At 41.4% G+C, this 25,903-nt stretch overlaps 1 protein-coding gene across 1 annotated transcript in view; it reads left to right on the forward strand.

Moving 5' to 3' along the window:
- LOC136871971 (carboxypeptidase N subunit 2) overlaps positions 1 to 25,903 on the forward strand; it is a 182,317-nt gene that overhangs the window by 96,047 nt on the left and 60,367 nt on the right. The window contains exons 5-7 of the mRNA XM_068227156.1: positions 4,680 to 4,830; positions 7,297 to 7,368; positions 9,124 to 9,195. Of these exons, the coding sequence (XP_068083257.1) occupies positions 4,680 to 4,830; positions 7,297 to 7,368; positions 9,124 to 9,195 (295 nt within the window). The remainder of the gene's footprint in view (positions 1 to 4,679; positions 4,831 to 7,296; positions 7,369 to 9,123; positions 9,196 to 25,903) is intronic.

Here is a 25,903-nt window from a genome sequence, read left to right on the forward strand (position 1 = left end):
ATGCAGTTGAGAGCCTGACTTACGCATGACTAGGCGAGATAGAATATGCTTGAAGTGTGGTCGTGTGAGACGAGAAATTTTAATCCAGTAGTGGCCTAACCAGTGACATTCTTTATTCAGGACCTAGAATAGCTGCATGCTGTTTATAAAAGAATAGGTACATGAGGAGGGAGCAGTGTCGGGCTACAGAGACAATACCGGCATTGGGTTGGAATGCTCGTGCTATTGAGCAGATCCAACCATATATTCAAATTGTGGTGTGTGATAAACTAACGTATTCACTTGAGATAGTTTCCCCTCATTTACATGTCTACGTGAACGCCGGAGTGAACGTCGACGCCCATCTGAATGCCAGAATTTTGCCTGCATATTAGAGAGAACCAGACGCCTAGCTGTCTTCGCCTGGTGTAGCAGAGAACGTCGAGAACGTCATACCGGATCAAGCCGTCATGTTCGTGACCTGCCAGGAAGTCATCATGGATCTTCACATCGCCGATGACGTGATGCAAGCAGTCTAAAATCCATGGAGTGCCTCCCTGTAAAGCTGTGAACGTGGTATCCAGAAGGCTGAGTACATTTCCAAGTATTTATATCTTTGAAGGTCGTGTCCCATTGTAAATATGTAAATTTTTCACTTAGATATAACGTAGACTGCAAGCACGCCATTTCAGAGGGATAATAATTATAATTTCATTTTATTTGGGTCTTTTATAGAATACTTTCTTCATGGTTTGGGAACGACCATATTTAACTTCCATTTTTTTTTACAAGGGTTTGATAATGCATGACGTAAATTTAAGGACCTCAGATTAATTATGTGTGAAGTACCGTCAAGTAAAAGGGCCTGAATATTCTACGTAAGCGACTCCAGTTATCATCTTTCTACAGCCAATAGGATTCCTCAAAGATATCTCAGTAACTGATTTTTTTTTGTACTTCACAAGCTCTTAGGAAATCCTCCTTACTAGAAATTAAAACTGCTGGAACAACGAATGGAGCATGAGATTGGGGTATATATCTTACATCGCTAATTAGTTCGCGAATGTGCAAGTTAACTTGGACCCTGATGGCAGGAGATCATCATTAGATCTGCATCGTGGTCGATGTACCGAGAGGAAATGAAATGGCTGAACAGGCTGTAGCCATAATATATATTGCGAAATGAAATGTGAAGTTCCCTTGGAATCTGTCATTAAGACACGCGAGGCGCATATCGCGATGTGAATATGTTGATTAGGCCGGATATAGGGCCGTGATTTGTGTGATGCCATTTATGGCCAGTATTGAAAGAAGTGAATAGATTATTTGCCGTGAAGTCATTGCCCGAGAAGGCTAGTGGACTGCTCTTTGAAAGTGTGGCACGGGTAGCTCCCAGCGGGAGTTTTATGAGCCCCTTTAAACGGGGGAGTGAAGGCGTTTCTTCAGTGAAATAGAACAGATACAAGTGGCGAGTTCCTTTTCCTCTCGATACAAAGATTGTGTGTGCTAATTTAAATAGAGCCAACGTCGCAGAGATTCCAAATGAGCATTAAATGAAGGATCCCTCCAATTTATTTCTTTAATTATCCACAGCGTATAGGGAATTCCAGGTCAGATATACCCCGTCTCAGAAGGTCCTGAGTTCATCGCAGGAGACAGTAAAGCCTTCTGTCACAAGCGGCAGGTGAAATAAGACCACCTGCGGCCCATTATGTGTATGTGAAGTGTATATATTCTTGTCCATTTGATGCAGGGAGTGCTATAATACTTTGTTTATGATGTCTGGTATTGAAGTCGCTAAATGCTTGTCCATAGGTAACATCGTTGTGTAAATAATGTCCTGATATATGTGTTGATAAAAATCCTAATGAAATGGGCGTGTTTGTCATACTGCATATTTGGCAACGTTTAACTCAAAGTAGTGTTGTAACGCGACTTTCAAAGGATTGGGAGTGTAAATTGCCTATTTCAGTTCATACGATACTAGCAAACTTATATCATAATTTGATGCAAGTTGAATATATTAATTTTCGACAAACAAACAGAATTACAGCTGGGTATGCCTATGTTGAATAGATGTGTGTGTAAAGTGATTAGTGTAAGTGTAAAGTGAAATAAGTAGAGAGAAAACGCCTCTCTAAGTCTGTGGTACCGGTAGTGTAATAGTTCGAGAGGGAGCGCCTTCTTAATTTTGAATATTTAAACGTATAATGAAGTGTAGAAAAGACTACCGAACATTTAAACGTTAAGATCACCCAAGTTAATATATGTAAGGTGTTTGTATGGCATACCCATGTAAATAATGTGTTTCACTAGTATAAGTAAAAATTTATTATACAAGATATTGTCTCTCTTCTCATTAGTAATGAAATAGTATTCCTCTCATAATTAACTTTTCCCCCTACTATAGAGACTATTACTAAAGGACTTACCGCCCCATCGGACAGTCCACAGACCCGAAAATGCGATACCGACTCGGCTAGCGAACTATTCCAGTAGGGGAGGGTGAGGCTTCGACAAACCGGGCTGAGTTCGAAGCTCACCGATGGTACTCCATTCTAACGTCATATTTATGAACGATGGTAACTGGTTTATGTACAGATGCCTTGGAAAGGTTACAATATGATTGTACAGTTTTTATTGTGTATATTCGTGTCCTTTGTAAGTATTTATATATCTTTCATTTTAGATTCATATCTATTGTACATAGCTCAGATCGTTGTAATTCGGCGTTATGCTGTTGCTGATCCTGAATAAATAAATAAATAAATATTGTCACAGCCATGGATGAGACTGGGTCTTCAGTGGAAGCTACACTTTGCTCTGGCATTATAGAACATGAATGAAAATTTCCTCTCTTCCCATGGCCTATAATAGAATAGTCTCATCAAAGACGAGAACACTTTATATCCCTTAAACAAGATGTTGTCCGAAAAAATGGCTTAATTTTACTAGATTTTGGTACTTCTGTAGGTCGTAGAAAAATGTAAGTAAACATTGAGGCCTCACTTGTAATTTTCGGCGATAAATATGTTCTGATGTACCGTCTTCATTTGTAATAGAGAATGGAGAAATGATGGCTGGATTCATGAGTGAGATGATATAATTGTGGCGGTGGTAGTGGTAGTGGTTATGGTTCAGAGAGTAAGATCAAGTGGGCAATCATCATCTCTTGACATTAATCAGGAAAAATAAAGAGGTCATATTCGAAGAATGTTCAAAAATAGGGGAAGGACCACGAAGTTTGTGAAATTAAAGACTCCCTAGGCCTCGCAAACCTAATGCCATCGGTGCCGGAAGAGAACAAGATTTGACCAAGAAGGGTCGGTTATACAAGATGAAAGTGAGGAAACTAGCACGAGTAAATGGGAGCAATGCGGGACACAGGCGGGGGACCCGTGGTCACCATCTACTCTCTCAAGCTGACAGCCTTTGGATTTCATTGTTAGTCACCTTTTACGGTAGGCAGGGATACCGTGGATATATTCTACCACCTCCACTCACAGGGCTATTTCAAGAGAAAAAGATCATATTTGTGCAAATGTGCAGTAATTTGATGATGTTGACAATTCGAGTTAAAATTTCGTCGTACTTTCTAGGGATTATATTAAATGAGAGTCCGGGTAAAAGAGTTTCACATTTTGTACAAAACTGGAGCCGACTAGGAATCGAGCCCAGAGCCTTGAGGACCTGGGCCATGAAACCGGATAATTAAAATAATGCTATCAGTTTTATAAGATAGGATTAGCTATACGCCTAGTGATCATTGCTTTTAGGAATCGAAAACAAATTCTCCCTTTTCTCCAGACAAGAGCTATGCTTTTTTCATTACAATGGCATCCACTTCCGCAGCGTAAAGGTTAGCACTATTAGCTGCCAGCCTGGGGCCCGGGTTTTGATTCTCAGCAGTTCCAGAAATGGTAAATAAATGGTAATATAAATCTTATTCAGTAACTATCCGCGCAACGCCGGGTACTACAGCTAGTATATATATATATATGCCTCAATGGATTAGATGTAGTGTCTGAGTTCACGGGTTCGATTTTTGAAAATCAGGAAAGAATCTTAGCACTCATGTCAGAGTTGTTAGCATGTTGAAATTCTCTAGTACCGAGCGAGTGGCTGCGGGCTTTGGGTCACGTAGCTGTCAGCTTGCATTCTTGAGATACTGGATTTCGAACCCCACTGTCGGCAGCCTTGAAGATGGTTTTTCTGTGGTTTCCTATTTTCACATCAGGTAAATGCTGGGACTGTACCTTAATTAAGCCACGATCACTTCTTTCCCACTTCTAGTGATTTCCTATCCCACCGTCGCCATAGGACCTACTTGTGTCCATGCGTCCTAAAGCACATTGTAAAAGGAAGAATCATCTCTAGTGGGACAGTTAGTGCTGGTCAGACACAACTAATTTCCATTAGAAATACCTAATTCAGTTTCAATTCACTATTTGATGGTAGCGCTATCAGAACAACGAAACTGATACGCATATCACCTTCCTTAGAACAAACAAACACGGCGGTCGAGGGACCAGTATTATAATTCCGTGCAATACTACTACTGAAAGTTCTACCACAAACATGGCGAGTTTGTAAAAACAGCTTGCCTTTTCCTGCACAAGTCTGGTTTGTGGGTATGGGACTGAATCATTCAATCATTCAATCATGTTTTCAAGACTCTTAATCTTTGTTATGTTTAACAGTGTGGAACATCATTGACTCGGAAAGCCGCTGGTATCGCTGCACTGAAGGTCCTTGTCGCTGTCGTCCAGAGACACACACCCTAAGCTGCTGGCGACAGGATTTCCCCGAACTACCCCATGGGCAGTCTGTGCCCAAAGACATCCGAGTCATGTGAGTTAAGTAAATTACCTAAACCTAAGCACAGACGGCTATTTAAGACGAAGAATAATTCATTTACAGGCATGAAAATAGTTACATTATAACAGATGATGAGTGTTTATGAACAAATGTGTGAAGATGAATGTGCTTCCCGTGTGTATGTACGTATAAAAATAAAAGATTCCTGATGACTTGGCATTTTTCTATATAAAATATATATTATATGTTCGTGAGGACTGTAATAATTGCGGATGTTTCCGTTAGTATTCCTCGCGTGTTAAAATAAGGCGTGGAACATAAAGAAAGAAAATCAAATTTTGCACAAATGTTATTGAATACAAATTTCCTATGCAAGCAATATTGAAAACGTTGACATATTCAGTGTTGACCACTTTAATATTGCTATGCCACGTATACTAATCAGAAAATAAATAGCTTAAATACCGAGTTTTGAGAAATTCTCTCAAGCTGTTTTCTCATGACGTCAACACAAACAGTCAAACAGACAAATATTGAACTGAACCTATTTTCGACCACTGTACATCTAATGTCAGAAAAAGTCAAAGTGTGTGGCAAACACTTGAAGTGATAATTTTACTTATGTAGATGTTCCAAATCCTCCAGTTTCATTTTGAACATTTTATGTCATTACAGATATTTTGGTAGAACCATCCCTTACTGATATAATTGCGGGCTGCGTTTTCGTTGGCTACTTTGCTAAATTTATATCGCCAAACGTGCTTACAAATTGCTATAACTCACCCTACGATAGAAATGGGAAGAAATGCAATCTTGGTACATTCCAAATGTTAATCCCGCTGTTGACGCTAGATACCTGAGCGTGTGGAATGTTTTATGAAACCTTAAAATACTATAAAAGGGACATACCAAGCTCCAGGTACCTGGTGCGATCTTAGATTAAATTGACACGGTAGATACGGTAACACATCCATCACATCCCACATCATAAGTACACGGGGCTAATTAACAACGCATTACATGCATTTAATTCGAATTTTCGGCTAACAAAACTATCTTATCATTTAATCTCTTTTCCACCTTTTGTAAGTGTTATTTAAAGCGATAGAGATGAAAATGTGATCGCTCTCCAGACGGGTGGGTTGATGGTTTCTGAGAGGATGTTCGACATTTTCACCTATTGGGTCGATGCATAAGTTCGTGCTGTATTCATTTGGGTTGGCAACAATGCGGCATGAAGGGATTGCTTATCGTTATTCCTTTGTTTTAACTGGTTTGGAGTTTGTGTCTTGTAAAACCCAGGTTTTCTTGAATGTGAACGTATTATTTTTGTATATTTCAAACGAACGGATATGAAATGTCAAGTTGAGAAATGTGAGCATTTCAGACACATTCTACTTTTCGGGTTTAACCAGTGCAGAACAACTTGTGAAGTGTACGGGAATGAAGCAGTTGCTGAAAGAACAGCACAAAACTGGCTTTCGAGCAGGACGGTTTGACTTGTCTGATGATCCACGTTCTGGAAGACTTTCAGATTTTGACGAAAATCGCTTGAATGAGTTGCTTCATGAGAATCCTCGTCAAGCAACGCGTTAAATGGCGCAAGTTTTTTAATGTGATCAATCAACTGTTGTACGCCACTTCCATTCGATGGGTAAAATACAGAAATTGGGTATATGGGTACCACATGTGCTAAGTGACAATAACAAAATTCAACGAGTTAACATCTGTTCGCCATTGCTTGTGATAGGCACGAAGCATTCCTTTCGAACATTGTCACCCGTGACGAGAAATGATGTCTGTATGTCAGCATGAAGAAGCGGAAAGAGTGGCTGAGCCCATCCAAAAATGCAACTCTCTGTGCCAAGGATAGTGCCCATCCACAGAATATAATGTTGTGTGTTTGGTGGAACAAAGATGGCATTCTTCACCATGAACTTCTTCCGAAAAACGTAAACGATTACCTCTGCTGTGTATCGTGACTAGCTAAGACGGCTTGCCGTTGCTATTGAAAACAAAAGACTAAGACAATAACAAACAGTCTCATTGCTCCATGATAACGCTCGTCCGCATACAGCGCAATCGACCAAAGCTGTGATTGCTGAACTTGGCTGGGAACCTCTTCCTCAGCCCCTGACCTTGTGCCCTCAGACCTTTCCCGCTCTCTTTCTAACCACATTCAGGGGCAAGTGTTTCGTGACGAAGCTTCTCTTGACCAATGGCTAAAAGATTTCTTCCAGTCGAAACCAAAACAGTTCTACAAGCGAGGCATTCAACTGGTACCTGAACGTTGGCAGAAGGTCATAGAGAGAGTAGGTGAATGCATTGCAAAGTGATTGTGACTGTGATTGTTACAGTGAGTGACAGTGGCAGTGACAGTAAAATAAAATAAAATATAAGAACCGCAAGAAATTATGCATCGACCCAATATTTGAATTTGAACTGGATATCTGCTTCATTGTTCACTGTAGTGTCAGGAACGTGTTATCTTTGTTACAGTGATCTGGGAATCAACCATATGACGTCTCTACACAAGGATGCTTTCCGAGGACTTACTCAGCTCTATGAACTGTAAGTATTATTTTGAGCAATAGAGTGTATGAAAAATGCCGTCCAATAATCAAGAACCATGTCAAAGGGGATTAATACTATTGAAATAAGGATAAGGATAATCCTATAACTCCCAAATTTCATCTAGAGGCAAGCGGGGCTAAATTAAAGTAATGTAATTTGATATCCATACAGTTAAAATTCTCGAACGTCTGTAACTCGATATTTCTATATCTTGAAGGAATTTTCATTTCCCGACGGAATCCGGTATAATTCATGTGTTATATACGTATTTTTGATAATTCTAAGTTCTGTCACTTGAATTCTTCGATATGTCGAAGGATATTTCAAGCCCAGGTGCGAATTTGTTTTCTGTAAATAGAAGTACATGCGGAGCACTACGCTTATATGTACTTGATTATCCCCAGATAAAATTAGTTCCTGTTGAAGAAACATAAACTTAAATCGTCTCGTTACACAAAATTCAACACACTGTACATTTTAGTCAGAGTGTATTTTTTGAATAGCTGTATGGACTATGTGATCTTGAGTAGCCACGTACCACAGTAGCTTAAAAACCTCCCTTAGGCCACTTTGCAACCCACAGCAAGCGGTTTACAGTACGGGGTGACAGTCCTCAGTTGGCGAGGACGCATATGGTTCTGTTGATCTCTTAGAATAGAGAACACACGCAGGAAAATTACAGATTTCTGTTCAAAAATATGAACTTGTAAGTATTTAAAATGAGAACGTTACTCCTTAAGGCAAAACAAAGCTTTTAATACGATATCAAAATAATATTAAAATGTTAGATGTTGAAAAAGAAAGGACAGTGCCAAAAATTAGGAAGTAAATAACAGTATAGCTGATATGTGTTATGGAGCCGTAGTAGTATGTACGTTTGTCTATACCTCGAATTTTCGATAAATCGAAGTATTTTCAGCTTTAGAAGTTCGACTGTAATTCCGCAGGGAAGACGTCTCCGCCGTCCTTCTGCTTGTCCTCAGTTCTACTGTTTACTTTCAAATGGTAATTAGTAGTGAACTAAGTTTCGTATTTGGGCATAAAGCTGATCATGGTTACGGAGACAAGAACCTAGAGGGTTTATGTATTATCTGAGAATGTCCGATAATTTTTGCCACCTTCTCAAATTATTGGATCCCTCATAAAGAAATAAGACACTTGTATAGAGCAATCAATAAATGCTGCGTTTTTCTCACTCATGATAAAGGATTATAATTTGAAGAACCAAAGTTTTTACTGACACTAAAATACACGGTGTACAGGAACATCGCTCGTCTGCTGCGGTAAACATGCGCATGCGCAGATACTTCGTGGTGGCCCGATACCAGCGCTTGGCGCCGCACACTGCATTTTTTCTGGCAATCCCATTGCCCAGCGATCTCCAGATTACTCGGCAATACAGTGGATCGTCAGACATTTTCTAGCAATCAAACATAGCCGGGAGATCACGAGATTGCCGGCAATTTGATCGAAATGTCACATACACGAGGCGATATTCGTGCAGTCTGATCGCCGTCGACCAGATTGCCCGTCAGTGGGTGATCAAATCGCCGCGTGTCTGGCTGTCTTAAGGGCTGGTTCCTGTTCTGTCCCTTTGTCACCACCTGTGATTATAGGACGACATTTTTCCTTCATCCTGCATATATATATTTCTTCAGAAATTCTCCTTATTTTATTATCTGTGTAGTTTATTGACGTGTCCTGATGTCAAATTTATCGCTCCTACTTTTACATTCATTGGTCTCTTTTCAGGGATTTATTCGATAACCAAATTGACTATCTACCACCTCCAGTCTTTGAACATCTAGTGAGCCTGGTGCATCTGTAAGTATTTTTCTGGATTAACTGCAGAAAAGAAAACAGTCCTAGACTTCTAATATTGTAGCTCGTCATCTAAATTTACAAGACACTCCGTCCGACTCCTTGACTGACAGGTGAATGCAGCTGCCTTAGGTTCAAAGGATCCCTGGTTCGATTCTCGATCGTGGCGGGGATTTTAGCCAAGTCTGATTGATTGCTCTGGCTTTGGGAGTTCGTTCTAATACATACTAAACATCACACTACCGACTACCACATAGACACGCAATAGTGAATAATAAGTTCCTCCACACTGGGTTGGCGTCAGCAACGGCATCTGGCTGTAAAAACTGTACTAAATTCACATAAATTCTACGCTTTAGTCACGTTTCCTGATTATCGCGTACTTTCGAGGAGGTATAGCACGATAGTATTTGCACGACCATGGGCAGTATGAACAAGGAAATTCCCAATAGAAGGTCGTAGCAACCCGTGGAAAATACTAGGGCCCACCAATGTCAGGTGGATAAAAGAATAAATAAGTTATTACCGAGAAAAATAAGTTACTACTTACTAAAATAAAACAGGTTTAAGACTCAAAGAACTGTAATGAAAAACTAAGAAACAGAACAAAGCAATTAAATAGTAAGTTCCAAAACTAAATCAAAGGAAACCAAGAATTAAATTAAGTGAAATGGGACCATTAAAATTTAATAGTTTTGAAAATAGAAGAAACTGTTTTCACCATAAGGTACTTAAATTCAATTATTAACTTTTCTTTTAAGAAGAACAGATGTAACGCTAATTGAAAAATTCCTAAATTCGAGGCCTTGATTCTACCCTGCAATATGAGAGCGGAGCAGAGAAATGTTTCTTAATGACGGCTTCTAAAATGATCCAATAGAAATCACGGAAAATCAGTATAAGTTCCAAAGTTCCACCAAGAACAAATCAGGAAGAAAATCAAAACACGAATGAGAAGTCGATTACAAGATTATCAGAATAAAAACTTCCCAGATAAAAATAATTAATACTTCCGAAATACTCAAAACACAGAGATACGTAAGAACGTATTCAGTATCACACACCAAACCCAGAAGAGAAAACCTCCCAATTCAATTGGCGTACGTCAGATGTTCACCAGAAACAGAGCATAGAAACGTCAAATGACAAACGTAGCGCCGAATACCCCCTCCCATGTGTTGTGATATCTCAATGGAAACCGGGTCACATGATAAAAAAACAAAATGGCACCCCCATTCAAAAGATAATCTTCAAAGGAAAAATTAGCCGTTAAAGAAACAATTTTCCACTCATGCTTTCATCTACCTTTACATGATAGTTCAACTAGTTAACAGTATTATCCCAATAGAATAGATACGAGGTAAAACACAGGAGGTGTTATGATACACTTTCTTAAGTATCGTAGTAAACCATACTCTTTATGACAACACCTTTTAAGGCATAGCTTTGTTTAAGGGAGAAGTTTCCAGAGTGATTAATGGACTAACATAATTTCCCAAATCATTACAATACAGCCCCATTAGAATTTGGTAACTAATTCACAACCACAGTCACTTTGATAACAGAAATTCTCACTCACGGCGATGTTTAAATAACACCCAGAGAAATTTAGATGAAGATATACCGAACAACACAATTCAGTTCAACTACATTTAGTGCTTCACATATTCACGTACTTCCGGGTTGAGTAAATTGAAAAGCTACTCACAGTTTCTGAAGGAAATTTTCAAATAAATTCAAACCAAAGATTTTGTGGCCCTCGCCACACGGAGATCGGATCACCCCGTATCAAGGTGATACATCATCTTCCTTCTGCTTCAACTCAGGAATATAATTAAAGACCCAGCAGTAACAGCAAGAGCTTGCTTTTCCTTCCAATTATCTCTTAATAGGTCCCAGCTGACGATCGCTTATTGTCGTTATCCACAAAGACAATCGGGTGTCGGTTTAGTTCAACCAAACGCCGCAAGATGGCAGCACAATATCGGCCAACAGGTTCCCTGGTGGCTAGCGCTCGTGGTAGGCACCCGTAGAACTGCTAGTGCATTACAGGGGGGGATGTTTCAAATACTTTTAAGGTGTTCAATTTCCATTATATGATACGTGCTCGGGGATGAAGCAAGATGAAATAATATGGCATGTTTTACGCCCGCATGCCCTTCCTGACGTCAACCTTAGCTGAGGAGCTAATGAAGATGAAGTGAATAATGCCGAATGAAATTGAGTGTTCGTCGCCGTAAGACCTCTCTGTATGGGCGCGACGTAAAGCAAAATGTAAAAATCTACATACAAAAATTGTGTGAGGAGGCGGAAAGAATCGTCTGTGGCCTATGAGTAGGAACTCTCTTGGCATTTGTCTAGAATTGAAAATGGAAAACAACAGAAAAACATTCTCAGGATAACCGACTTCGGGGTTCGAACCCTCCCGTCTTCCGAAGCAGAGCTTGGCTTCATAGCCGTAGAGAGTGTTCCTCACACATATAGAGTAAGTCCTAATGCGAACCGCAAATAATTGGGGAAACGTCAGGCACAAGAATAACAAGAAGTGTTTATTAGACACATCGCGTGGAAATTACAGCATTAGGCGAGAGGTATTAAATGAAGCGGGAATGATCCTTCATTTTCAGCTACTCCGGAGTATTCCGGGATGAATTCGTACGACTTTGTATTATTGACACATAAAGTGTCTCAAGAATAAAGTAACTGTGGAGAAAAAAAGTTAAAATTAAATTCATACAGTACATCACATAATTTCAGTCAACTATTCTGTAGCTAATGTCATCTTCTGCTAACTTTTGACTTGTAGCGATGGACTGAGAACAGTATCTGGCAACCTCGTGAGATAATAATTTTTAAAAAATGGAGTAAATATAGTTTCCAAGTTATGTTCCTTGATCTACTGATTTCATAGCGCAGATATTTCTTCTTATATCTGCATTTTTATTCAAATCTCGGCTACTGCCCATGACATTTGATTCACACTAAGCTAACAGTTATCTCGATCTCCAGTCAGCTCTTTCTCTTACATTCCAGGAATGCTCTGTGAACTTTCGAATTACTGCTGAAGGTGTGCGACAATCTCATTCTGATACCTGTGTGCTACTTTGGCCTTCATAAACAACTTAGATGGATTTTAATAGATCGTTCTTTAGTTAATGGTATATTTGGAATTAATAATTCAACAAAACGTAATACAACGTAATAATAATAATAATAATAATAATAATAATAATAATAATAATAATAATAATAATAATAATAATAATAATAATAATAATAATAATAATTGTACCGGGCGGTACACCTCCACTCCGCTAATTTAAAAATTGCGCCAGGTGAAACTCCTCTGCTGGAGGAAGTCTGAACTTTATTGACAGTATTAATTTTCTACCTTCTCAGAAGATGTCACCACGTGGAAAATTCTGAGTTTTTGAACTGTGTCATTTTTGATGTGTTTTTGTTTCGCTTGAAGTAAGAAGTGTGATCTTTCTCTTCTAGAGGACACTACTGAAGATCTACAATAGTGCAACCTAGTGCGGAGTCAAAGAACTATTTTTTTGGAGAAAATTTAATTTCAATAGTTTGTTCCTTGTTAAATTTCTTTCTATCATTGTTTAAGTTGGCAATATTTACCCCTTTCTTCCCCTTGTTATGAATGTATCCAATCCCGAATTTCTTCAATTAATTTCTATCCAATCAGATGTATCTTCCCCCAACTTGAATCTGTTGCGGGGTCCTATCCAATAAAGAGTTTGTGGGAGGGTGTTTTCTTTCCCCTAACGCCTAGAAACTTCCGCGAGAGTATTTAAACTGCTGATTTTTGGGTCTCTAGGCCACTTCTGTTCCATCTTTCAGTGTGTTAAGTACATAGCAGGGGGCGGGAAGCGCCTCTTTCTTCTCCAGCCGTTCAACACAAGGTAATGGCCGATTAATAACTTCTTTCTTTGCTAGCTCAGCAGTTTAACTTTCGGGGCGGGTTCTAAGCGTTCAACCATGTAACCTTTTCCTAAAATGTAACTTCCCTTTTCATCTATTCTCTTGTAAAACGACATATTGGGATAGAGAGTGCTAACCCTCTCGAGCTCCCACTCACATGGTCTTGAGGTGAACTTATTTTCTCGACCTATTTTTCGTTAATGTAAAACAAATTGTTCTTTTCTTAAGTCACCTCTTTAGCATGGGATTAGCCCTTGTATTAACGGCCTAGTGCCAAGTAGGTCTTAATCAAAGTGTATTATGAGTGCAAGTTCGCCTCCTCTCAAATTGTTATTTTAGAGGTCATTTAATTAACCTGCTTTTCTTTTAATAGACCTCAGTAGATTGGGTATTTTACCCCTGTGTTTATGTCCGTTGAGGACAACTTGAAGGTGGAGTTTGGTGTGGCCTGGGAGAGGCTTAAATTTTGAGAGCGAGTGGCTCTTTTGAAAATTCTGGGTTGTATGCCTCATGGAGGTTTTTCAGTGTAATTTGGAGCAAGGGCTCCTAGGTATAAATGGGGTTTTCTCCCCCTCTGTTAAAACTTGTGTTTGAGGTAAAACTGAGCGGATTGCCCAAGCATTGTGAAGTCAGGGCGCGAAGCCCAAATTCTGTAAATATTGTAACTAACCCCTTTTGAATTGCTACTTTGTACCTGCCATGCTTGTTATTTCTTTGTTTTCGAAAAGAAAATATAACCTTGTTAACTTTTAAATTAATTTTACATTGCACTACAATTTCGTAGCTTGAAACCCATTCACACCCGCACCTTCTTTCACCTCTACCTACCACGGAAAAGTCCGTAACAAGTGGTAGCAGAGCGTGGTTGAATGGGTCTCAATTTAGCCCCTTTTGACGGCTAAATATTGTTTGTTCCGAACTCTAACTATTTTCCCAGTTGCTGGAATTTTTTGAGTTTTTCAAAATTGGTCTGTCATCATGCCCGGCCCTCGCGATGTTCTCCTTCTTAACTATTTGCGTAAGGAGGAGTTGATCTATGAATTAACTATCAGAAATGTGCAATCTGGAGGCACGGTTGCAATAGACACTAACAAACTTAGAGAGTCCCTTGATTTGCCCATTTCTATCCCCAATTTGGGAGAGAAAGAAATTGACGACTCTCTTTCCACGATCACGGAGAATATTACTGGGCTAGCTTCTGTAGTTAGTTTTTTTGATGAAAATGATCCGTCTCCTAATCAAATTAAGCGTGTGCAAGGCAGGCTATATCATTTTTCGAATAGGGTTAACGATCTGTTGTCTCTAAAACTGAATGATGTTCAGAGGAAGGAAGCTAGTACGCTCCTGGAAAATATTTCCGAATTATCTAGTAAGGTCACTCAATTGTTAACTGGGGAAGTTCCTCCCAAATCTGATCAACCCACCATAGTAAATGCAGGTAGTGAGGAAGCACCTCCCAAGGGAGAAGTTAATAGAATAACCGTTGCTGCTCAAACTATCCCTGCCCCACTGGACAACGAGTCTGAACGCCGTGCATCGCTGAGTAACATCCGTTCTGAATTAACTTCCTTGCCATTGAAACCTTTACCTACTATGTCACCCGGGTTTAGTAGCTTGCCTCATCCATTGGCAATGTTGCTCAGAGGTATATCTAAGTTTTCCGTTAATACCACCAGTGACGTAATTTCATTTTTAAGATTTCTAGTGGAATTTCAGGATCATGCCCTTGTTTTTTCTCTTTCTCCATGTCAAATCTTGCAAATTATCTATCCGTATGCTATTGGTATTCTCTCTGATAAAATCGTAAGAGCCATTGCCGAGCAATCATCTATTGAGGATTTCCATGCCCATTTGCTAGCTAACTTCATCCCTGCTAGGGCCAGGTCCTCCCTTATTCAGAAGTACTATTATCGTGTACAGCGCTTGGATGAAAACTTGGCTGATTTCATACAGGACATTAAGTTTTATACTAGGGTGTTTGCCCTTCATTTTCCTGAAGATCAGATTGTACAGGCTATTGTAGAGGGAATTTCACCTCCCTATAGGTCATATTTGTGTTTCGCGGCGTGCCCGCAAACTTTCTCGGAACTTGAAGCATTGGCCGTCTCAGCGGAAGGAGTTAGATACGCCGATTCTTTGCGTGTCGCGAAAGAACCCCCGCCTTCCATTAGTAATACTCGGCCTCCACCTCGCCGATCAGTCACCCCCCGTAAATGTTATGCTTGCGGGTCGCCTGACCATCTGCGCAATAAGTGTCCTCTGATCAAAACTAGTAGGGCAAATAATGGAGCTGGTTCATCACAAGGCTGTTTTAAATGTGGGGCTTTCTCACATATCGCAAAGAATTGTCCCAATTCGAATAGCACCCCCTCCTGCTCAAATTCTGGTGTAACTTCCAACAACAATCAAAAGTGACTAGTGGCTGCGGCTGAGTCAACTAATTCTGCTTCCCAAGGCTCAGCCCCTGGCAAAAAGGTCGAGAATTCAGGGAACGATAAGTCTTCGAATACATCTTTTGAATGCCCCAAAAAGTGCCTTAGGATTGCGGCGGATACCCCCGCACCTGTTCCTTTTCTTAAGATTGAGTTAAATAACGAGCCTATAACAGCTCTCTTAGATTCAGGCAGTGTTTGTTCGATTATTTCGGCTGAATGGTATTCTAAATTGAAAGCTGTTTGTAAACTACCTGACTACGTCTCATCTCCTATTCAATATGTTTCGGCTAATTCATCTTCATTAGAAATTCTAGGTTCCGTACTGGTCAAAATTCGTATTTTTAAATTTACATGGAAAATTAAATTGTTTGTGGCTAAGCACCTGTCTTGCCCCATCATACTGGGAGCGGGCTTTATTTCTCACACTGGTCTTGTGCTCGATCTTCAGAGTAAGTCGTGCACATTCAAATTTGTGTCCAATTGTAAAATTCCCTTGTTAAAGTGTAATTCTGTGTCGTGTTCATCTATTTCGCCTACCCAGGATGAGATGTTGTTAGACCTTAGACATCTACCTGAGGAGCAGGCTGATAGTATTCGTAAATTATGTCAGTCATTTCCAGAGGTGTTCTCTGATACTCTTGGTGTTACTGACCTTATTGAATACAAAATTGAGGTCACGGATTCGATTCCTGTCCGTTTTCCACCTTATAGGCTATCTCCACCTAAAATGAAGGCTCTGAAAGAAATTATCGATCAGATGTTGAAGGATGGTATTATTAGGCCCTCTAAGTCGGCGTATTCATCGCCTATTTTTGTAGTCCCGAAACCCCAAGGAGGCTTCAGGCCTGTCATTGATTACAGGGCTCTCAATCGGAAGGTGGTGTTGCAATCTGTGCCCCTTCCTGACCTTCATTCTTGTTTTTCATGGTTTCGTAAGGCCAAGTTCTTCACTATCTTGGACTTGAATCAGGCCTATAATCAAATTCCCCTTGCCGAAGAGTCTAAACACCTTACAGCGTTAGCCACGGACTGGAATTTATATGAATACAACCGCGTGCCTTTCGGGCTCCCCACGGGGGCAGCTGTGCTCACTAGGCTACTAGATAGGGTCTTCTCCGACATCAAATTCGAGTACTTATATCACTATTTAGATGATGTCGTCGTATTTTCAGAGACTTTTGAAGAACATCTAGATCATTTGCGAGAAGTTCTCGATCGCCTTCGTAAGGCTGGGTTAACTGTTAAGTTGTCCAAGGTTGCCTTCGCTAAGCCCTCTATGTCATTCCTAGGGCATATTGTGTCACCCGATGGTGTAGCAGTCGATCATTCTAGAACACAGGCCATCCGTGATTTTAAACCTCCCAAGGACATTAAAGGTATCGCCAGGTTCATTGGTATGGTGAATTTCTTCAGGAAGTTCATTCCTAACTTTGCTAATAGAGCGGCGCCCTTAAACCTTCTTCGTAGGAAAGGCATCAAATTCGAGTGGGGACCTTCTCAACAAGCCGCTTTTGAAGACCTTAAATTAGCACTTTGTAATGCCCCTGTACTTGCTATGCCTGATTTCTCGAAGAAATTCATCGTCCAAACCGACGCGTCGTCGTCAGCAGTAGCTGCAGTCCTTCTTCAAGAGACTGAACTAGGGAGGCGACCTATCGCCTATGCCTCTAGGACCTTGTCGGCTCAAGAAGCCAAGTATTCCATCTATGAGCTCGAAGGTTTGGCAGTCTTATTCGCCTTAGAAAAGTTCCGTCTCTATCTGGAACACGTCAAATTCGACCTGGAGACAGATAATCAAGCATTAAGCTGGGTCTTAGGTAGGCCGCGTCGTACTGGTCGTATAGCCCGCTGGGCTATTCGTATTTCCGCCTTCCAGTTTGATGTTAGACATATCAGAGGTACCGAAAATGTTGTTGCTGATGGACTCAGCCGTATGTTTCATAACGACGTCGAGACCCACGAACCGGTCGACAGTTCATCACCTCCCGAGTCCATACTATCTGGTGTTAATGCCATCTTAACAGATGCTCCCATGCTTTTTAGGGATATTGAGAAATACCAACGTGAAGATCCGACGCTGGCTCCGATAATGGAAACCCTTTCTTCTGGGGAACATGTTGTCCCTTATGTTCTGAGGAATGGTGTTCTATGTTGCCCATCGAGGCATGATAGGATGATGAAAGTTGTCGTTCCAGCTGTTCTTGTACCTATGATCTTCAAGTATTATCATGAGACCCCATTAGGAGGGCATCTTGGAATCTTTAAAACTCGTGAGAAGATTCGTGAAATGTTCATCTGGAAAGGTATGGACGGTGAAATCCGGGAACTTGTAAAAGCTTGTAAATCTTGTTTGCTCAGTAAACCCACCATGTCCACCAAGGTAGGCCTTTTGTCTTCGCATCAAGCGTCGCGCCCCATGGAACGTCTGTATATCGATTATGTAGGACCCTTTCCCCAGTCAAAGGGTAATGCTAACAAGTTCATCTTTGTGTGCGTAGATGGTTTTACCAGATTTTCTTGGTTATTTCCGACTAAGCTGGCTACCGCTCAGTCTACCATTACCTGCTTAAATTCTATTTTTGCTTCTTTTGGTCCGTGTCAATATATTGTATCTGATAATGCTAAGGCTTTTACATCCAATTTATTTCGTAAATTCTGTTTTGACTTATCAATCTCTCATGTAACTACTTCTGCTTATTACCCTCAACCATCTCTGGCTGAACGGGTTAACCGTAGTCTCAGGTCAGCACTTATTGCCTATCATCATGAAGATCATTCCAGGTGGGACACGTCCCTGCATTGGATAGCTTTTGCTTTGAATTCGGCGGTTCATGAATTTCACAAGTTTACTCCAGCTTCTTTGATGTTCAAGTTTGTTCCCAACTCGCCGCTCTCTAACCTCTGGTCTCTGAATGACATTCTACCCGAGACAATAGATCCGGATAACATTAAAGATCTTTGGAAGAAGGCTAAAGCCAATCTTAAAGTGTCTCATGAAAAGGTTAGGGAAAGGTATGATCGTGGACGGAGACCCACCCCTTTGAAGGTAGGTGACCAGGTTATGGTCAAAAATTTTGTTCCCGCGGGCAAGCTTGCCCCCAGATTTCATGGGCCATGCATCATTCTCGATTTTCTTACGCCGGTTACCTTGTTAGTAAGCAATCCAGCCACCGAGAGGATATTTAGTGTTCACCTGTCACAGGTGAAACCAGTGTAAATTTTGTGTCAACTTGCTTCATATAATTTGATAGGAATATGAAGGTTATATTTTTTTTTTGAGTTCCACTCTTAAGGCATTCTGCTCCTTCTATTTTATTTTATATGTAAGCATTTCTTGTAAACCTCCCCGATTGTTAAACTGCCATCCTGTCCTTACCTCGGCCATTACCACGCTCCCGTCTCCTGCTTCAATACACACAGTGGCATAACTTATGCCATGGATATTTGCACGCCGCTGGCCCCTCAACCTCTCCACAAGCCTGTACCCTCAAAAAAGATGATGGTCCAACACAATTCTGCCGCCAAGCTTTAATGTTTCAGTGCCCCCGCAGCCGCGCGGCGCCGTGCAGCAACTGGAGCTGAGGACGGGCCCCCTCGGCCCCAGCGAGGAAGACGTGTGCACGGCGAGCCTGAGCTCTCCTCCCGGCCAAGGCTGATGTGCGGCGCACAACCTGCTACTTGCCCGCAGCCTGTTTATGTTCACCGCGGGCGCGGCGTGCTTCAACACCTCTGCTCCCCTCATAGTGCGGGCGAGCGGTATCTCAGGGTACTTGAGGGGTCCGAGCGGCCTCCTTTGGACGCAAGCCGCAACGGCCGGTCTGGCCATCCCACTTCATCTCCATCTACTACATGAACAGATACCATAAGTAATGACTACACTTGGGAATTCAACTGCAATATTTGGTGGACCTTGAAATTTTTTTTTCTTCACTTTCAAGTATAAAAAGTTATCTTCAGAAATTCAACTTCTACAAATATAAAGACTTTACTTCATCTGCAACAACAAATTTTGAAACCAAATCAACCCCAAATTAAGAAAATCTTATAAATTTTTTGGCAATCAATCTTCATACCCACAGCATAACTTGGACCTTGTTTCAAACTGATTTCATGTGTCATCCCTGGAGGAACTTTTGGGGGGGGAGGTCTGTACCGGGCGGTACACCTCCACTCCTCTAATTTAAAAATTGCGCCAGGTGAAACTCCTCTGCTGGAGGAAGTCTGAACTTTATTGACAGTATTAATTTTCTACCTTCTCAGAAGATGTCACCACGTGGAAAATTCTGAGTTTTTGAACTGTGTCATTTTTGATGTGTTTTTGTTTCGCTTGAAGTAAGAAGTGTGATCTTTCTCTTCTAGAGGACACTACTGAAGATCTACAATAGTGCAACCTAGTGCGGAGTCAAAGAACTATTTTTTTGGAGAAAATTTAATTTCAAGAGTTTGTTCCTTGTTAAATTTCTTTCTATCATTGTTTAAGTTGGCAATATTTACCCCTTTCTTCTCCTTGTTATGAATGTATCCAATCCCGAATTTCTTCAATTAATTTCTATCCAATCAGATGTATCTTCCCCCAACTTGAATCTGTTGCGGGGTCCTATCCAATAAAGAGTTTGTGGGAGGGTGTTTTCTTTCCCCTAACGCCTAGAAACTTCCGCGAGAGTATTTAAACTGCTGATTTTTGGGTCTCTAGGCCACTTCTGTTCCATCTTTCAGTGTGTTAAGTACATAGCAGGGGGCGGGAAGCGCCTCTTTCTTCTCCAGCCGTTCAACACAAGGTAATGGCCGATTAATAACTTCTTTCTTTGCTAGCTCAGCAGTTTAACTTTCGGGGCGGGTTCTAAGCGTTCAACCATGTAACCTTTTCCTAAAATGTAACTTCCCTTTTCATCTATTCTCTTGTAAAACGACATATTGGGATAGAGAGTGCTAACCCTCTCGAGCTCCCACTCACATGGTCTTGAGGTGAACTTATTTTCTCGACCTATTTTTCGTTAATGTAAAACAAATTGTTCTTTTCTTAAGTCACCTCTTTAGCATGGGATTAGCCCTTGTATTAACGGCCTAGTGCCAAGTAGGTCTTAATCAAAGTGTATTAGGAGTGCAAGTTCGCCTCCTCTCAAATTGTTATTTTAGAGGTCATTTAATTAACCTGCTTTTCTTTTAATAGACCTCAGTAGATTGGGTATTTTACCCCTGTGTTTATGTCCGTTGAGGACAACTTGAAGGTGGAGTTTGGTGTGGCCTGTGAGAGGCTTAAATTTTGAGAGCGAGTGGCTCTTTTGAAAATTCTGGGTTGTATGCCTCATGGAGGTTTTTCAGTGTAATTTGGAGCAAGGGCTCCTAGGTATAAATGGGGTTTTCTCCCCCTCTGTTAAAACTTGTGTTTGAGGTAAAACTGAGCGGATTGCCCAAGCATTGTGAAGTCAGGGCGCGAAGCCCAAATTCTGTAAATATTGTAACTAACCCCTTTTGAATTGCTACTTTGTACCTGCCATGCTTGTTATTTCTTTGTTTTCGAAAAGAAAATATAACCTTGTTAACTTTTAAATTAATTTTACATTGCACTATAATTTCGTAGCTTGAAACCCATTCACACCCGCACCTTCTTTCACCTCTACCTACCACGGAAAAGTCCGTAACAATAATAATAATAATAATAATAATAATAATAATAATAATAATGGCGTGTGGCCTTCGGAGAGACCTGGTGCAAATTTTACGAGTTGACTTCCTACAGGCGACCTGCGTGTCTGTGAGGATTGGATCCTACCTAAGGTGAATTCTAGTGTTGAAGTTAGCACAAATACCCAGCCCCCGAACCAGGGAATTAACCAATGAAAGTTATAATCCCCGAGCTTACCGAGAATCGAACCCGAGAAGTCTAGGACCAAAGGTCAGCATGCTAACCACTCAATCATGGAGTCGGACAACAAAACGTGATAATACTATACTTCTCCTACCATTGCCTGCAAGACAGTCATCTATAAGATAATTAAATATGATTTGTAGGTTTAATTGTTAAATGAATTATATTTGAATCTATCTTCTACTTGCGTTTTTGCCCGCGAGCTAAGAGTTGCCAACATTTAAATGAAAAAATTCAAATATGCTGAATAGGATAAAAGTGTATGACATCCAATGTATGGAAAATACGTAGACAGATTTGTTGTGGATGACGTGAGAACCGCTTTAAGTGTCATAGCAATATTACGGGTATTATAAGTTGATCCTCCTCCTTCACATGCGATGTTCGTTCTGAAGATTGGTTTCTATCAGCTCTCCGTAATGTACAATCTGCAACTAGTCTCTAATTAATTGTGACAGCAGTATTTGTCCCGCATCATTTGTTTCACGTACACCAAATATGGTTTTCCACTGCAGTTTTCCCCTCCATAAGGCCTTCAGTATTGTATGTAAGAGACTTTCATGTCTCAAGACTTGCCGTATCAGGTTGTCTCTTCGAGCTGGCATGTTCCATAAATACCATAAATATAGCCTCTCTCCAATCATTTTCAACGTTTTCTCATGTATTACTGTATTCTATCCACCCATGCCCGGGCTGAGTAGCTCAGACGGTTGAGGCGCTGGCCTTCTGAATCCAACTTGGCAGGTTCGATCCCGGCTCAGTCCGGTAGCATTTCAAGGCGCTCAACTACGTCAGCCTCGTGTCGGTAGATTTACTGGCACGTAAAATAACTCCTGTGGGACAAAATTTGGCACCTTGCTGTTTCCCAAAACAGTTAAAAAATTAGTTAGTGGGACGTAAAAGAATAACATTATTTATTATGCACCCATAATAGAGCCCCCGTTCCTCAAGCGGCAGCACGGCGGCCTCTCACCGCTGGGTTCCTTAGTTCAAATCCTGGTCACTCCATGTCAGATTTTTGCTGGACAAAGCTGAGGCGGAACAGGTTTTCCTCCGGGTACTCCGGTTTTACTTGTCATATTTCATTCCAGCAACACTCTCCAATATCATCTCATTTCATCTGTTATTCATTAATCATTGCCCCAGAAGAGTGCGACAGGCTTCGGCAGTCGGCACAATTCCTATCCATACCGCTAGACGGGGGTTTCATTCATTCCATTCCTGACCCGATCGAATGACTCGAAGCGGGTAGTAGATTATGCACCCATAATATTTTCATCATCATTCTACAGCACCACATCTCGGACGCTTTAATCCGCCTCCTATTGTCCATATGTCACTTCCGTACACCGAGCTCAATAGCTGCATTCGCTTAAGTGCAGCCAGTATCCAGTATTCGCGAGATAGTAGGTTCGAAACCCACTGTCGGCAGCCCTGAAAATGGTTTTCCGTAGTTTCCCATTTTCACACCAGGCAAATGCAGAGGCTGTATCTTAATTAAGGCCACGGCCGCTTCCTTCCCACTCCTAGCCCTTCCCCATCCCATCGTCGCCATAAGACCTAGACTATCTGTGTCGGTGCGACGTAAAGCAACTAGTAAAATAATATATACTTCCATACAGCGGTATGTTCCACGCAACCTTACCAGGCATTTCCTATGTTGCTTGGCGTGAAGAGATTTCTTTATTATTATTATTATTATTATTATTATTATTATTATTATTATTATTATTATTATTATTTTACTGCCGAGATATGTGAACTAGTACAAATTTTCCAGTTGTTCCCCCCTTAAAGTACACTTCGGGAGGACATTGCTTTTTCTTTCTTTATACCCACATTTTATGTGCTAGAATCATGTTCAGGCTGTTTTACATTTCTACCAAGATCGCTACATCATCGGCAAAACAGAAAATGAGATTTATTTACCCTTGGATTTTAATGTCTCCAGTCACCGGTTAATTTTCCTTAACTTTATCTTTGGCTTTTTGAATTCATCATCATCATCATCTGTTTACCCTCCAGGTTCGGTTTTTCCCTCGGACTTAGCGAGGGATCCCACCTCTACCGCCTCAAGGGCAGTGTCCTGGAGCTTCAGACTCTTGGTCGGGGGATACAACTGGGGAGTATGACCAGTACCTCGCCCAGGCGGCCTCACCTGCTATACTGAACAGGGGCCTTGCGGAGGGATGGGAAGATTGGAAGGGATAGGCAAGGAAGAGGGAAGGAAGCGGCCGTGGCCTTAAGTTAGGAACCATCCCGGCATTCGCCTGGAGGAGAAGTGGGAAATCACGGAAAACCACTTCGAGGATGGCTGAGGTGGGAATCGAACCCACCTCTACTCAGTTGATCTCCCGAGGCTGAGTGGACCCCGTTCCAGCCCTCGTACCACTTTTCAAATTTCGTGGCAGAGCCGGGAATCGAACCCGGGCCTCCGGGGGTGGCAGCTAATCACGCTAACCACTACACCACAGAGGCGGACGGCTTTTTGAATTACGCATTAAAAACTATTTGTGAGAGTGGGCAGCCCTGCCGAACTCCTATAGAGATATCGGGCTACGGTTCGTACACTCGACGTCGTACAATAGCGATCTCATTCTTTAACAATATGCATGTAGTCCTCCTGTTTTTGTACATAACACCCAGTACCTTCAATAACATGAGTTATTTCTCCCACTCAGCTTTATCAAGTCCTTTCTCCAGATCTGCGAAGGCGATTTGTGTATCTCCCATTCACCATTTTGAAAGTATTCTTAATACCAAGCTTGCGTCGCGAATATATCTGCCCTTCATAAATCTATACTGATCGTCTTTGAGTGCCTTCCCCACCTTCCCTTCAACTCTCTTCCAAATGATCTTGGTGAGCACTTTATAGGCATGGGTTACAAGGCTCAGAGTGCGGTACTGATCGCTTTTATTTGCGGATACATCTTTTGTTGGATCTGTACCATGAGGTACTTACTGAAGTCCATTGTGTCCATTGTCATACATACATCTGGCAAACCAGCTCGAGAAGGCTTCCTTGATACTGTCTGCTGTGGCTATTTTTAACTCGAGAGGTAAGCCGTCAATCCCGAAGGCTTACCTGTTCTTCATCTTTTACAATGTTCGACTCGTTGGCTGAATGGTCAGCGTACTGGCGTTCGGTTCAGAGGGTCCCGGGTTCGATTCCAGGCCGGGTCGGGGATTTTAACTTTTATTGGTTCATTCCATTGGCCCGGGCGCTGGGTGTTTTTGCTGTCCCCAACATCCCTGCAACTCGCACACCACACATAACACTATCCTCCACCACAATAACAAGGAGTTACCTACACATGGCAGATGCCGCCCACCATCATCGGAGGGTCTGCCTTACAAGGGATGCACTCGGCTAGAAATAGCCACACAAAATTAATTAAAAATATTTTACAATGCTTAGTTAAACTCATCAAACACAACATTCCATCTCTTTGATTTTATTCATCTACTACCTCTTCCCACCCGCACATTTCACAAGGCATCTCCAGTCAAAATATATTTTGACAATCTTATGTGCTGACTGAAGGCTCCGTGACTCAGGTGGGAGCGCGTTGTCCTCTCACCACTGGATACCGTGGTTCAAATCCCGGTCACTCCTAGTGAGATTTGTGCTGGACAAAGCCGAGTCGCGACAGGTTTCTTTTTCGGGTACTCCGGTTTTCCCTGTCATCTTTCATTCCAGCAACACTCTCCATTAACATTTCATTTCATCTGTCAGCCAATTATCATTGCCCCAGAGGAGTGCGACAGGCTTCGGCAGCCGGCGCATTTCCTTTCCTCGCCACTAGATGGGGCTTCATTCATTCTATTCCTGAGCCGGTCGAATGACTGGAAACAGGCTGTGGATTTTCATTTTTTCATTAATGTTCTGACTTATATTTCCGATCATTCATGAGTTCTTTCACTTCTGTGCACTGGGATTCAAAGAAATTATCTAGTTGTTTTTGTGTTTCCGTATATTCATTTCTCAGTTTCATGTATTGCTGTTCTTCTTCGGTGACTGGGTTCTTGAGATTCCTCATGTCCATTTTCTCAGTTAGTTCATTAGTTATCCAGGCTCTCCCCTTTTTCACTCTTTGTTTTCCTATAATACCTGCTGCCTCTATTCGGACACTTCCGTTCCATGCATTCCACTTACCCTTAACGATATGGATTTCTGCTGTCGGCAATCTTACTAAAAGTTTCTTGGTCTTCTTCCCGAATGCTGTAACTACTTTTTCATCTTCGAGGGCTTCTGGGTTCCATGTCTGCCAGTTCTTCTGTTTCAGATTCTCGAGTTTAAATAGACACTCATTCAGAATCATGTTATGATTGCCACCAATATCTGGGCCCGGCTAACTTCTGAAGTTCTTCATATAGCTAATTTACAAGAATATCGAGCGGAGTGGCCGCGTGTGTTAATGCGCTATGGCTATAAAGCCAAGCTCTGCAATCGAGAGAGAGAGAGAGAGAG

This window comes from Anabrus simplex, chromosome 1, assembly GCF_040414725.1.
Source record: "Anabrus simplex isolate iqAnaSimp1 chromosome 1, ASM4041472v1, whole genome shotgun sequence".
NCBI lineage: Eukaryota > Metazoa > Arthropoda > Insecta > Orthoptera > Tettigoniidae > Anabrus > Anabrus simplex.